Source organism: Jaculus jaculus, chromosome 15, assembly GCF_020740685.1.
Source record: "Jaculus jaculus isolate mJacJac1 chromosome 15, mJacJac1.mat.Y.cur, whole genome shotgun sequence".
Taxonomy (NCBI): domain Eukaryota; kingdom Metazoa; phylum Chordata; class Mammalia; order Rodentia; family Dipodidae; genus Jaculus; species Jaculus jaculus.
The window spans coordinates 24,011,771-24,026,988 of NC_059116.1; the positions used below are offsets into that span (position 1 = coordinate 24,011,771).

At 45.2% G+C, this 15,218-nt stretch overlaps 1 protein-coding gene across 4 annotated transcripts in view; it reads right to left on the reverse strand.

Annotated features, from left to right (window-relative positions):
• Tmem241 (transmembrane protein 241) overlaps nucleotides 1-15,218 on the reverse strand; it is a 152,061-nt gene that overhangs the window by 116,291 nt on the left and 20,552 nt on the right. For all 4 annotated transcript variants that reach the window (XM_045135129.1, XM_045135132.1, XM_045135131.1 and 1 more), the window contains one exon: nucleotides 4,726-4,807. In XM_045135129.1, the coding sequence (XP_044991064.1) occupies nucleotides 4,726-4,807 (82 nt within the window). The remainder of the gene's footprint in view (nucleotides 1-4,725; nucleotides 4,808-15,218) is intronic.

A 15,218-nucleotide genomic window follows, 5' to 3' on the forward strand; every position in this document is an offset into this window, starting at 1 on the left:
TCTCCAACACAAACTGCATGAGTGCCTTGTGTTTATCCACCCCAGGAATGTCTAAGTAGTTATGTTAAAAAACAAAGAGTTTCAAAAACAAAGATGCTGGGTTGAGCTCTTTTACTAAAAAGCATTAACAAGGGCTGGAGAGATGGCTTAGCGGTAAGGTGTTTGCCTGCAAAGCCAAAGGACCTCGGATCGATTCCCCAGGATCCACGTAAGATGGTGCATGCGTATGGAGTTTGTTTACAGTGGCTGGAAGATCTGGTGCACCCGTCCTCTCTTTCTCAAATAAATAAATACATATTTTTTTACAAAAGCACTAATAAGCGTCTCCTACTCATTCCTCCTCCCTTTCCCCTGCCTCTCCAATCAAGTATATTGGAGCTTGGGAGGGACTTCTTTTTGTTTGCTTGTTTGTTTTCAAGGTAGAGCTCTAGCTCAGGCTCACCTGGAATTCACTCTGTATTCTCAGAGTGGCCTCGAACTCACGGTGATCCTCCTACCTCTGCCTCCCGAGTGCTGGGATTAAAGGCGTGCGCCACCACGCCCAGCTGGGAGGGACATTTTGTTCAAACAGTTTGGAATAAGCAGCTTCTCTTTGCCTGATAAATAAGACTCTGCTCTGAATCAAGTCTGCTAACTGAGGTCAGGATGTGGAGTTTGAATGTAAAAAATCCCATAGACTCTCATGGGTTTGGATACTTGGTGCTGGGCAGGGAAACTTGTGGAACCTTTAGGAGATGACGCCTTGCTAGAGGAACTGTGTCACGGGGGCCAGGACTTGAGGTTTTATCATGTAGTCATCTCTCTACTTTCTCTTTGCAGAAGTGACAACATGGCTCCAACGATATGCCCCGCTGTGTTTCCTCTCCTCCTGCCCCACTCCTGCCGTGACGGGCTTCCCCTCACAACCGTAAACCAAAAATAAACCCGCTCTTGGGCTGGAGAGATGGCTTAGCGGTTAAGGCACTTTCCTGCAAAGCCAGAGGAGCCAGGTTCAATTCTCCAGGTCCCGTGTAAGCCAGATGCACAAGGTGGCGCATGCATCTGGAGTTCATCTGCAGCTGCTGAAGGCCCCAGCACACCCATTCTCTCTCCCCCCTCTCTTTTTCTCTCTTTTTTTCTCTCTTGTTCCCTTCCTCCTTCCCTCCCTGTTCCCTCTCCCTGCTTGCAAATAAATAATATATTTTTTGTTTGTTTTTCGAGGTAGGGTCTTACTCTAGCCCAAGCTGGAACTCATTATGTAGTCTCGGGCTGGTCTTGAACTCACAGTGATCCTCTTACCTCTGTCTCCTGAGTACTGGGATTAAAGGTGTGCACCACCATGCCCGGAAAATAAATAATATATATTTTTAAAGCCAGAACCAGTTACATAGCAAGACCTTGGCTCAAAAAAAAAAAAAAAAAATCCAGGAGGGTACTTAATAGGTTGATATTGTATATATGTAAGTACAATGATTGTGATGGGGAGGTAATAAAAAAAAATCCATACAAATCTGAAAAGGTAAGATGAAGATCGTCAGGAATGCTGCCACTTCCTGGAGGTAGAGCAGGTTAGCAAGGCTTTCCACAGCCAGCTTGCTTCCTCCTCTTGGCAGGAGACTGGCAGCTGACTGTCCCCTCACTTACCCAGTGACTATGACAATCACACAGAGATACAAAATAAATCACCCTGAAAACCTATGAAAAAAATCACTGGACACAAACTATTATTGTTATTATTATTAGCCTAACATTTAACTTATTTGACAATCTTCAAAATCCTGGCACCTGTAACTATCCAAAACTAGAAAAAGTGAACTTAAAAAAAAAAATTACAGCATTTTCAAATACAATTTGTTTTGTTGATTTCTCATCCTTCCTATTATCCTCTTCCCTCTCATCCCTCCATTCTATCTTCCCTATATAGTTTTTTTTAATTTTTTTGTTCATTTATTTATTTATTTGAGAGCAACAGACACAGAGAGAAGGAGGCAGATAGAAAGAGAGAGAGAATGGGTGCGCCAGGGCCTCCAGCCACTGCAAACGAACTCCAGATGCATGCGCCCCCTTGTGCATCTAGCTAACGTGGATCCTGGGGAATCGAGCCTTGAACCAGGGTCCTTAGGCTTCACAGGCAAGTGCTTAACCGCTAAGCCATCTCCCTGGCCCCCTACATAGTTTTTGAATATTGCTTTCTTCTTTTTTTTTCTTTTTTTAAATGGAGAACCTTCTTGTAGGAACATATTGCCTAATGCTCATATTCCCATCGCTGCCCCTGTTCCACTGAGGGCCCTCCACAGTGGGGTTTATCAGTATCTACTGTGAAGTCATGAATGCACCAGTCTTTGTGTGTGTGTGTGGGGGGGGGGTGGTACAGTGCCCCACAGTATACCTTCCCACCCTGTGGCTCTTACATTCCTTCTTACCCCCTCTTCTGCAATGTTCCTTGGAGGGCGTGTTATAAGCAACACATTATTTTTACTTAAGCCAATATTACGTCTATAGGAGGAGCGCCCCCTACAGGTCACAGGTATAAAGGGAGGCAGCAGATTGCCAGTCTTAAAGGATTCCAGAGCCAGTGAGGCAAGGTAGTGTAGAGCATTCGGGACTGGGCATTGGCAGGCATTATTGGGTCAATTACTAGGCCGACTCAGGAAGTTTCCACCCCTGAACATATCATCCCATCTTCCCAAGCATACGAATCACGAAAAAATAAAAAGATGACTTAATTTCAAAATTACATTCTCAAGTGCCATTTATTAACCCTGAAGTTGTCATACCAGCAACACCGCTTATCCAGTTAGATGGAGTTTGTTACTGTTTTTTTTAATCATTTTTATTTATTTATTTGAGAGTGACAAAGAGGCAGAGAGAGAGAGAAAGAGAGAAAGAGAATGGGCGCACCAGCCTCTAGCATCTGGCTAACATGGGTCCAGGGGAATCGAACCTCAAGCCGGGGTCTTAGGCTTCACAGGCAAGCGCTTAACCCGCTAAGCCATCTCTCCAGCCCCAGTTTGTTACTGTTTTTATATCTAAGATCGAACAGACTAACATATAACAGCAAACAAGATTAAAAGATTGAATTATTTTGCAAATTGAGATTTTTTTTTTTCCCAAGTCAGAAAGGAACGCATTTTCAGTCAGGGTAGAAGAATCATTAATGTCATTCTTGTTGTTGTTGTTGTTGTTTTTGCATGTATGTGTGTACATGTGTATGTATGCTTGTATGTATGTAGGTGCAAGTGTGTGCACGGGCATGTGGAGGCCAGAGGTTCATGTCAAGGGTCTTTCTCACTCTACCTTATTGCAGAGACAGGGTCTCTCATTAAACCCACAGCTCACTTTTTCAGCCAGACTAACTATCCAGCCAGTCCCCTGGATCCGCCTGTCTCTCCCACCTCAGCACTGCGATAACAGGTGTGCGCCACCACACCTAGCTTTGTTCACACAGATGCTAGGGATCCGAACTCTGGTCCTCATGCTTGTATAGCAAGTGTTCTTACCTATTGAGCCTTCTCCCCAGCCCCCAGATTCTCTTTTGATGGCAAAAAGAAAAAAAATCCTCCATTTTTAGAGTTCTAAAAAATATATCTTGGGGATGGAGAGATGGCTTAGCAGTTAAGGCGCTTACCTGTGAAGCCTAAGGACCCATGTTCAACTCTCCAGATCCCACATAAGCCAGACACACAAAGGTGAGACAAGCGCAAGGTTGCACATGCCCATTAGGTGGCGCAAGCATCTGGAGTTCGATTGCAGTGGCTGAGGCCCTAGCGTACCAATTCTGTGTGTGTGTGTGTCTTCTCTCTCTCAAATTAAAAACAAAATACATCTAGAAGTAGTTTTATTCTTCGGAGTCCATATATTTAAAGAGCTGAGTCCTGAGGAAAGGGCTGGGAAGGAAGAGAGATGGATATTTTACTAGTGGCCATGTGCTATCACTCTGTGACAGAAATTCATGCCCACAACTGGGTTCACTACTGTCAGTAGGGTTTCCAACTCCTCAGAAGCAAGATGCACCTCAAGTCCCCTACTCTCTCCTCCCAGAGAAGGCCTACATGGTGGCAGAGTGTATGTGGAGCGTAGGGCTGGCCTCCGCGGGCAAGCTGTCCAGATAGGGCCCCTGGGCCAAGCTTTACCAATGCCACTGTGGTCTCTTCTCCTCTCCACGTGTCTGCCTCCACGTGAGACAAGCTGGCCCTTCCATGTTTTCCGGTTACCTCCGCTTCAGCATGAGCAGGGAGAATGTCCCACGTCCACCTGGGCTCGTTCTCTGCTCCGGTTTGGATTTGAAGTGTCCCCAGGAAAGGACTCACGTATTGACAGTTTAGTCCTCAGCTGGTGGTGTTATTTTGGGAGAGTCTGGGGACTTTAGGAGGTGGGACATAGCTGGAAGAGGTGGTCATTAGTGTTGGGGCGGGGGGGGCATCCTCTAAAGGCTATTCCTGGTCCTTCGTCCTTATCTCTCTATTTCCTGTCTGACATGAGGGCAGGAGCCCCCGCCACATGTTCCCATGGCCATGACATCCTGCCTCAGCACAGGCCCAGAGTCAATGGACCATAGACTAGGAACTGAAAACTCTTGACATCTTGAACCAAGATCAATTTCCCTTTTGGTTGTTCTCTACAGACAACTGACCCCATTTTCTGCAATCTAGCTTTTTCATTGCTCACAGCGATACCTGCCCTCAATTAACCTACAAAGGGGAAAGAGGAAAGAGGGGTTGTCCCCTCAAAGCCTCTAACACTTACCAGTCGGGACAAGGCTCTGGACCCAGCATAGATTACACCCACAAACAGCACGGATGCAGGAAGCCATGTTGAAACATCAGATCTGAAGAGAGGGAGAAAACATGATGCTTTTGCTACTTTGTGTTTAAAAAGTCAAAAAACGGAAGGGTTGCCAACCTGTGGTGGTTTTGAATGTGAATGCGTGTTCCCCATAGACTCAGGTGTTTTATTAAACTTACAACTTGGGTCTCCAGCCACCTGGCTAGGAGGTATCACTGGGAGGGCGGGTGCAGGGGTGGATCCTGGGATCCAGCCCAAAGGTGTGTTTGGGGGCAGATGTGAATTCTAGCCCAAAGGTGTACAGAGAGGTCTAAGCTCTGGTAGGGTCCCTGCTGCTTGCCACCCTTTTTTTTTTTTTTTTTTTGAATGTAGGGTCTTGCTTTAGCCCACGCTGACCTGGAATTCACTATGTAGTCTCAGGATGGCCTCGAACTCATGGTGATCCTCCTACCTCTGCCTCCTGAGTGCTGGGATTAAAAGTGGGATTATAGGTGTGTGCCACCAAGCCTGGTTTGCTTGCTGCTTTTTGGCATCTGCTTGGATTTATGAAAGGCAGTCAGCTTCTGCCAAAGACAGAACTTCCCCTGGATCTGTAAACTTGAAATAAATGTCTCCCTCCCATAAAACTGTGTCTGTTTGTAAGTTCATGCCAGCAATGTGGAACTGTTTACTACCATGCCTCAGAGGCACCAACTCCCTCCACACAGGCTGCCTAAGAGTTCTGGAGGGAACCGAGGAGTGACATGTGATTTTTTCTTTTTAATTTTTATTTATTTATTTGAGAGCGACAGACACAGAGAGAAAGGCAGATAGAGGGAGAGAGAGAGAATGGGCACACCAGGGCTTCCAGCCTCTGTAAACGAACTCCAGACGCGTGCGCCCCTTGTGCATCTGGCTAACATGAGACCTGGGGAACCGAGCCTCGAACCAGGGTCCTTAGGCTTCACAGGCAAACACTTAACCGCTAAGCCATCTCTCCAGCCCAACATATGATTTTGATCCACTGAGAGAACAGAAGCCGACAAAGCAACCCAGCCGAAGCTGCATGGTCCTGATGACTGCCAAGCTGTAGTGTAAGTCTACCAGTAAAATTTTAAAAAAGTTAGGGCTGGAGAGATGGCTTAGGGGTTAAGTGCTTGCCCTGGTGCACCCATTCTCTCTCTCTCTGCCTCTTTCTCTCTCTGTCACTTTCAAATAAATAGATAAAAATAAACAAAATATTTTTAAAATAATTTTAAATATTTTATTTATTAATTTTTGAGAGTGAGAGGAACATAAACAGAGAGAGAATGAGCAAGCCAGGGCCTCTAGCTACTGTAAATGAACTCTAACTGCATGCTCCACCTTGTGCATCTGGCTATGTGGGTACTGGGGAATCGAACCTGGGTCCTTTGGCTTTGCAGGCAAGTGCCTTAATCATTAAACCATTTCTCCAGCCCCAGTAAAAAAATTTTAAAGGTTATTTACCTAAGATGTATCAAACAGGTCCATGGAATCATAACCAGAGAAGTTTTTTTTTTAATTAAGTCCTAGGAGCTGGAGGGATTGCTTAGTGGTTAAGGCATTTGCCTGAAAAGCCAAAGGACCCTGGTTCAATTCTCCGGGACCCATGTAAGCCACACGCACAAGGGGGTGCATGCATCTGGAGTTCGTTTGCAGTGGCTGGAGGCCCTGGCGTGCCCATTCTCTCCCTCTCTCTCTCTCGGCCTCTTTCTATCAAATAAATAAATAAATAAAATATATTTAGAATTTTTTTAATTTAAATTAAAGCCCAAGGCTGAGAAGATAGCTCTTAGTTGGTAAAATGCTTGCTCTGCAAGCATGGAAGACCTGAATTCAATCCCTAGAAGCCACATTTAAAAATAATAATAATTGCCAGGCATGGTGGTGTACACCTTTAATCCCAGTGCTCTGGGAGGCAGAGGTAGGAGGATCACCATGAGTTCGAGGCCACCCTGAGACTACAGAGTGAATTTCAGGTCAGCCTGGGCTAAAGTGAGACTCTACCTTGAAAAATCAAAATAATATTAATAATAACAATAACAACAATGGTAATCCAAGCTGAGGGTGATGGCACACGCTTGTAATAACAGTGCTGGGGAGATGGCAACAAGCAAATTCCTGGGGCGAAAGTTTTAAGGCCAGCCAGACTAGCCTACCTGGCCAGTTCCAGGCCAGTAAGAGACCCTACCTCCCAAACCAGTGGACATTGCCTGAGAAACTACACCCAAGGTTGTCCTCTGGTCTCCACAAACGCAGGTGCTCGTGTGCACACGCACACACATGTGCACCCATGCACATTTACACACAAACACTAAAAATCAAAGTAAAGAAATCCTAGAACTTCAGCTGGGTGACCATATACTAACTTCTTCAACCATTAACGTGGAACTCAGAGAATCTTCAAGGGCTTCTGAAGGACATATTTGTTTGATTCAATTTGACTACACTAGGAACTTCTTTTTCATTACAATCCAGAATCATCTTTTCCTTAAAAAAAAAAAAATCCCAAAGCCAGGCATGGTGGCACACACCTTTAATCCCAGCACTTGGGGAGGCTGAGGTAAGAAGTTCGCTGTGAGTTCGACACCAGCCTGGTCAGCCTAGGTTCACCCAGAGTGAGACTCTGATTCAAATTCCAGCCAGGTGTGATGGCACACGCCTTTAATTCCAGGACTCTTTAATCCCAACACTTGGGAGGCAGAGGTAGGATTACCATGAGTTTGAGGCCACCCTGAAACCATATAGTGAATTCCAGGTCAGCCTGGGCTACCTACCTTGACAAACTAAATAATAATAACAATTAAATAAAGGCCAGGCATGGTGGCGCATGCCTTTAATCCCAGCACACAGTCGGGAGGCAGAGGTAGCAGGATCACCGTGAGTTCGAGGCCACCCTGAAACTCCATAGTGAATTTCAGGTCAGCCTGAGCTAGAGTGAGACCCTATCTTGAAAAACCAAAATTAATTTAAAAAATTAATCCCCTGGAGCTGGGAAGATGGCTCAGTGGTTAAAAGCTCTTGCTTGCAAAGCCTGTGACCTAGGTTTGGTTCCCCAGCAGCCACATGAAGCCAGATGCATCCAGATTTTAAGTAACCTTCCTACAGAACAGCTGGCAGTGGTGAGGCCAGTATTCGAACTCAGGCTCACCCAGCTCTAAAGCCTTCACTGTTACCAATGACTGACAGCATTTTCCCTACACAGGCCTCACGGTCTCCTGAGAGATGCTGGTGTCAAAGGGTAAAATGCAAACATAACAGAAGCTTGACAGCAGACAAAGCAACTAACTAGTCATCTGAGGAACATATTTGGTTATCGCTAACCCTGCTCTGTAATGATGGATGTCTGGACCCCCAGCCAAAAGGCGCACCAAGAAAGGACTATATCATCCTGACCTTTGTGAGCCAAGAGTAACATCCACGAATTGCTACTCCGCTAGGAAAAGTCTTTTCTGCCTAGGACCTGTGACATTACGCCCACAAGGATCAAAGGAGACAGGACACGGGCCTTAGCGGGGTCGTGCACCAGAAATAGCCCAGTGCGCTCCTGCTGGTGCCCTTAGGAGAAGGAGAGGGTGTTCAAGGCAAGCCAGCAGCTGTCCCCATGCTTGGAATGTAAGGTCACTGAGGTCCCAGACATGTGTACTCAAGTCCCTCTTCAAATAAACAAAGGAAACGCCTGCAGAGTTGGACTCCAAGACAGACAGACATCAGAGTATCTGAGTGGAGGTGGACAGGGGGGCGGGGAGGGGGAGGACAACCCAGGGACCATCTTGTATGTTGATCCCTCTACCCTGAAATACAAAAATAAAAGAAAATAACTTCAACTAGATACTCACAAATCTAGCCAGACCCTAGAGTCTTCTGAGAAATGTGGCAGAGGATGAGCTGGTATTTGGCTCCAAACACAGAGCTAAGATCTGCGCACAGGACACAAGGGCTTGCAATGGACAGTCACTTGAGTCACTTGAGGCTCATAGGGAAAAGCAATACACATTCAATGGAAGAGTCTCCCCCCAGGCCCCAGTCACTAGGCTCATAGACACTCCATCAGAATTTAAACACCAGTGAAAGAAGTGGTTGACTATGGGCTCCTTGGCTCTCCAGAGCATTCCGTGAGAAGCTGTCATCCTCCGATACACAGCACCCTTGCACTGCGATTCCTGCTGAAGAATAGTAAATATGAGCCACAGGGGAAACTGCCAGCATGGCGGGGGGGGGGGGGGGGCAAGGGAATGTGAGAGGATAGCGCAAAAAAAAAAAAAAAAAAAAGGAAAACATGGGCTGGAGAGATGGCTTAGCGGTTAAGCGCTTGCCTGTGAAGCCTAAGGACCCCGGTTCGAGGCTCGGTTCCCCAGGTCCCACGTTAGCCAGATGCACAAGGGGGCGCACGCGTCTGGAGTTCGTTTGCAGAGGCTGGAGGCCCTGGCGCGCCCATTCTCTCTCTCTCCCTCTATCTGTCTTTCTCTCTGTGTCTGTCGCTCTCAAATAAATAAATAAAAAATGAACAAAAAAAAATTAAAAAAAAAAAGGAAAACAAGTGAAAAATCGAGACTCTGATCTGGGCACGGTGGTCACTCCCATAATCCTGACACTTGGGTAGTTGAAGGAGGAGCGTCAGGAATTCGAGCCCAGCCTGGGCTCCATGAGACCCTGCTTCAAAATAGAATAAAATACTACGATAAAACAAAGCTGGCAAGGTGGCTCATACCTGTAATCCCAGCACTTAGGAAGGTGATATAGGAATATTTTGCGAGTTGAGGCCATCCAGGGTTAGAGTGATAGAATGAGACCTGCCTTTAAAAACAAAAAAAAATCTGGGGCTAGAGAGATTGCCTAGTGGTTAAGGCTCTTACCTGCAAAGCCAAAGGACCCAGGTTTGATTCCCCAGGATTCACATAAGGCCAGATGCACAAAGTGCATGCGTCTAGAATTCATTTAAGGTGGCAGGAGAACTTAGTGATCCATTTCTCTCTCTCTCTCTCTCTCTCTCTTTCTCTCCAATAAATAAAACTGTGTAAAATATTTTTTAAAGCTGGGCATGATGGCACACACCTTTAATCTCAGCACTTGGGAGGCAGAGGTAGAAGGAGTGCCATGAGTTGAAGGCCACCCTGAGACTACATAGTGAATTCTAGATCAGCCTGGGCTAGAGTGAGACCCTACTTTGAAAAAAAAAATAATAATTCTTTGCTCAACAAAAATGCTTTGCTTTTTTTTGTTTTTGTCTTTTAGATATAATAATACCCCAGGATGGCCTCCTTAAAGGTATCATCCTCCTGCCTCAACCTCCAAAGTGCTAGAATGACAGGCATGTACTATTTCCCCAGACTTTATTCTACCTTTAAGAATGTATTTCAGAGTCATATAGGTGTCCTGCACACTGTGGCATGTCGAGGGTAGCCTGGTCTCCACCTCAAGACCCTAGAGAAGTGTCTCCACAGCGACAACAACAACCTGTCCCCAGGTACTGACAGATGTGCCCGGGGGCAGAAATGGTGCCCACCAACGCTGAGGCTGTGTGGGGAGTCCTGGCAGCCAGGGAAGACATTTTGTGGGACATGGTAGATACAGTTGGTACCCAGATTGCTTGGAAGTGGAGTGGCCATCTGGTCAAGTGACATCAGCCCTGCTGCCCCCAGGCAGATGGCCCTAGTCAGTGATGTCCACTCTCGGGCCTCTGTGGCTGCATCTGCAAAATGGGATGCCAGCAGCTTTGGGGCTCTCTAGGACCATGCCTAGCATACAGTGGGTGCTCAATAAATGGACATTCTGAGGAGGGCAAAGGCTTCTGGGACACAGTGGAGAGCAGATTGGGGTCTTTGGATCGTTCCTTCACAAGTGCTGCTGGGGGACTCAGGGGGAAAAAAAAAAAAAAAGAATGTATTTCAGGCTGGGTGTGGTGGTGCATATCTTAATCCCAGCATTCGAAGGCAGAGGTAGGAGGATCGCCATGAGTTTGAGGCCGCCCTGAGATTACATAGGGAATTCCAGGTCAGCCTGAGCTTGAGTGAGACCCTACCTTGGGAGAAAAAAAAAAAAGAGTATATTTCATATTTCAACTAAAAATCAGAGCATGTCTTAAGTATTCCCTTTGGTCTTCTCATAAACAAAGGCCTGGTCTTAAAGGCCAGAAGGCTAACCAGTCAGCAATTACACACAATGGAAAAGCCTTCCTAAATACTGACCAAGTTCATGTGCATTATATGCACCAAGTTAAATAGACTGTTTTATCCAAAGATGGTTCCTTGGTTTATATGACTTAATTAATTGACAAATTGTCTAACAAAGTCAGGTAAGTAATTTCAACATAGTACTAACATCCCTGTAGTACTCTGTAAGCTTCCTAAGGGTGGGAACTATAGATATCTGCTCATATGAAACAAATTTAAAATATTACATTGACAAATGCTACAAATGAAACTAAAGGAATATGCTATACCATAAGGACAGCTGACCTCAACAGTGAGGACAAGGAAACTTTTGCCAAATAAGTGATGTTTGAGATGAATTAACTCTTGCCAGGCATGGTGGCACACGTCTTTAATCACAGCACTCAGATCCTGAGACTACATAGTTAATTCCAAGTCAGCTTGGGCCAGAGTGAGACCCTACCTCGAAAAACAAAAACAAAAAAAATCTTTCTCTTGAGATGTGTGGTGGCGCACACCTTTAATCCCAGCACTCGGGAGGCAGAGGTAGGAGGATCGCCTTGAGTTCAAGGCTACCCTGAGACTACATAGTGAATTCCAGGTCAGCCTGGGCTAGAGTAAGACCCTACCTACCTCAGAAAAAAAAATTCTTTCTTGGGCTGAAGAGATTTCCCAGTGGTTAGGGTGCTTGCCTGCAAAGTCTAATGACCCAGGTTTGATTTCCCAGCACCCACATAAAGCCAGATGCACAAAGGAGCACATGCATCTGGAGTTCGTTTGCAGTGGCTGGAGGCCCTGGTGCTCACCTGTGCTGGCTCACTCTCGCTCACTCGTTTGCTCTCTCTCTCTCTGCCTCTTTCTCTCTCAAAGAAATGTATTTTTAAAAAATGGGGCTGGAAAGATGGCTTAGCAGTTAAGGCGTTTGCCTGCAAAACCAAAGGATCCCAGTTCTATTCTCCAGGACCCATGTAAGCCAAATGCACAAAGGGGGCATATGCATCTGGAGTTTGCTTACAGTGGCTGGAGGCCTTGGAATGCCCATTCTCTCTCTCTTTGCATCTTTTTCTCTCTCAAATAAATAAATATTTTTTAAAAATTTTGTTATTTGAGAGAGAGAAAGAAAAAAACAGAGAGAGAGAGAAAAAAATGGGTGCATCAGGGCCTTTAGCCACTGCAAACAAACTCCAGATGTGTGCACCCCTTGTGTGTATGTGCAACATTACACACTTGTGTCACTGTGCATCTGGCTTACATGGAACCTGGAGATTCAAACATGAGTTCTTAGGCTCTGCAGGCAAATGTCTAAGTACTAAGTCATCTCTCCAGTCCTAAAATATCTTTTAAAAAATTCTATCTCCTTGCAAATAAATAATTTAAAAAATAAATTAGGAGCTAGGAAGATGGCTTAGTGGTTAAAGTATGCAAAGTATGCAAAGCCTGCCCATTCAGGTTCAATTCCCCAGTACCCACATGAAGCCAGATGCACAAAGTGATGCATGTGTCTGGAGTTTGTTTGCAGTGGTAAGACACCCTGGCACACCCATAGTGTATCTCAGTCTTTCTGTCTGTCTGTTTGTCTGTCTGTCTGTCTCTCTCTCTCTCTTTATCTATCTATATCTCTTTCTCAAGTAAATCAAAACATTTTTTTGTTTTTTTTCTTTTTTAAAAAATTTTTATTAGCATTTTCCATGATTATAAAAAAATATCCCATGTTAATTCCCTCCCCCCACACTTTCTCCTTTGAAATTCCATTCTCCATCATATTACCTCCCCATCACAATCATTGTACTTACATATATACAATATCAACCTATTAAGTACCCTCCTCCCTTCCTTTCTCTTCCCTTTATGTCTCCTTTTTAACTTACTGGCCTCTGCTACTAAGTATTTTCCTTCTCACACCGAAGCCCAGTCATCTGTAGCTAGGATCCACATATGAGAGAGAACATGTGGCGCTTGGCTTTATGGGCCTGGGTTACCTCACTTAGTATAATACTTTCCAGATCCATCCATTTCTCTGCAAATTTCATAACTTAACTTTTCTTTACCGCTGAGTAGAACTCCATTGTATAAATGTGCCACATCTTCATTATCCACTCATCAGTTGAGGGACATCTAGGCTGGTTCCATTTCCCAGCTATTATAAACTGAGCAGCAATAAACATGGTTGAGCACGAACTTCTAAGGAAATGAGATATTCCTTCGGATATATGCCTAGGAGTGCTATATATATCTGGGTCATATGGTAGATCAATCTTTAGCTGTTTTAGGAACCTCCACACTGATTTCCACAATGGCTGGACCAGATTGCATTCCACCAGCAGTGTAGAAGGGTTCCTTTTTTCCACATCCCTGCCAACATTTATGATCATTTGTTTTCATGATGGTGGCCAATCTGACAGGAGTGAGATGGAATCTCAATGTAGTTTTCATCTGCATTTCCCTGATGACTAGTGACGTAGAACATTTTTTTTAGATGCTTATATGCCATTCGTATTTCTTCCTTTGCGAATGCTCTATTTAGCTCCAGAGCCCATTTTTTTGATTGGCTTGTTTGATTCCTTATTATTTAACTTTTTGAGTTCTTTGTATATCCTAGATATTAATCCTCTATCAGAAATATAGCTGGTGAAGATTTTTTCCCATTCTGTAGGTTGCCTCTTTGCTTTTTTCACTGTGTCCTTTGCAGTGCAAAATCGTTGTAATTTCATGAGGTCCCAGTGATTAATCTGTGGTTTTATTGCCTGAGCAATTGGGGTTGTATTCAGAAAGTTTTTGCCAAGACCAATATGTTGGAGGGTTTCCCCTACTTTTTCCTCTAGCAGTTTCAGAGTTTCAGGTCTGATGTTAAGTCAAAACATTTTTTAAACTTTTATTTTTATTTATTTATTTGAGAGAGAGAAAGATGCAGAGACAAGGGGAGAGAGAGAATGGGTACACCAGGGCCTTCTGCCACTGTAAATAAATTCCAGATGCATGTGTCCCCTTGTACATGTGGTTTACATGGGTCCTGGGGAATCGAACCTGGGTCCTTTGGCCTTGCAGGCAAACGCCTCAACCACTAAGCCATCTCTCCAGTCCAAAACATTTTTTTTTAATTTTTTTAAGATATTTTTTGTTCATTTTTATTTATTTATTTATTTGAGAGTGACAGACACAGGGAGAAAGACAGATAGAGGGAGAGAGAGAGAATGGGCGCTCCAGGGCTTCCAGCCACTGCAGACGAACTCCAGACGCGTGCGCCCCCTCGTGCATCTGGCTAACGTGGGACCTGGGGAACCGAGCCTCGAACCGGGGTCCTTAGGCTTCATAGGCAAGCGCTTAACCACTAAGCCATCTCTCCAGCCCCAAAACATTTTTTTAAATTAAAGTATGGAGGTAGAGCAGTCCAGGGCACACAACATTCTGAACAGAAGCATAGCACATGAAAAGGCCCCATGGCGAGAGGAATGGAGGAAGGCAGTGTGGCTTCAGTAGATGGAAGGCCAAGCCAGGGCTGAGGAGACTGTAATGTGTTCTGCTTTGTATTCTGAAAAGGTTGCCTTGGGTACTGTTGTGTCATGAATTGGATTTAGATTAGGGTGAAAACTGGGACGGGTTTTACTTTCTTGCTCTCAAGGAATGGTTCCAGCACTTCGCTGGCTAACTTTAGGCAACATCTCTAAGGGATGGACAAAGTTCTCATAAGACCCAGGGTTGAACTTTCGAGAAGACAGGCCATCCAACGGAGGGTTCTACACTAAGGTAGACATCTCTAGTACACCCACCAAGGCTCAGGGACCGTTGAGGAAGCAGCAGCAGAAAGCGTGTAAGAGCCGAGGGATGGGTGGAGTGCTTTGGAACACAACATGAGGTGGCCCAACATGAGGTGGCCATTGAGGTCACTTATGGCCTCACAGCGGCTGTCATTGTCTGCACAAGACCTGCCCAACAGCTATCCAAAGACAACGGAAACTGAGCTAAAATAAATCCTTCCTGCTTCAAGCTGTTTCTGTCAGTTATTTTTTTGGGGGGGGGTGTTGTTGAAGCAGGGTCTCACTCTAGCCCAGGCTGACCTGGAATTCACTTTTTAGTCTCAGAGTGGCCTCGAACTTACTGTGATCCTCCTACCTCTGCCTCCCGAGTGCTGGGATTCAAGGCTTGATCTCTCCTGGAATCCCAGGGAACTATGGGTGATCTGTTCTGCATCAGAAGATAAGACAGCTGATCTCTCCTGGAATCCCAGTGAGCCATGGCTGATCTGTTCTGCATCAGAAGACAATGCCATGCACAGGCGGCAGACGACAAAGGACACTGACAATG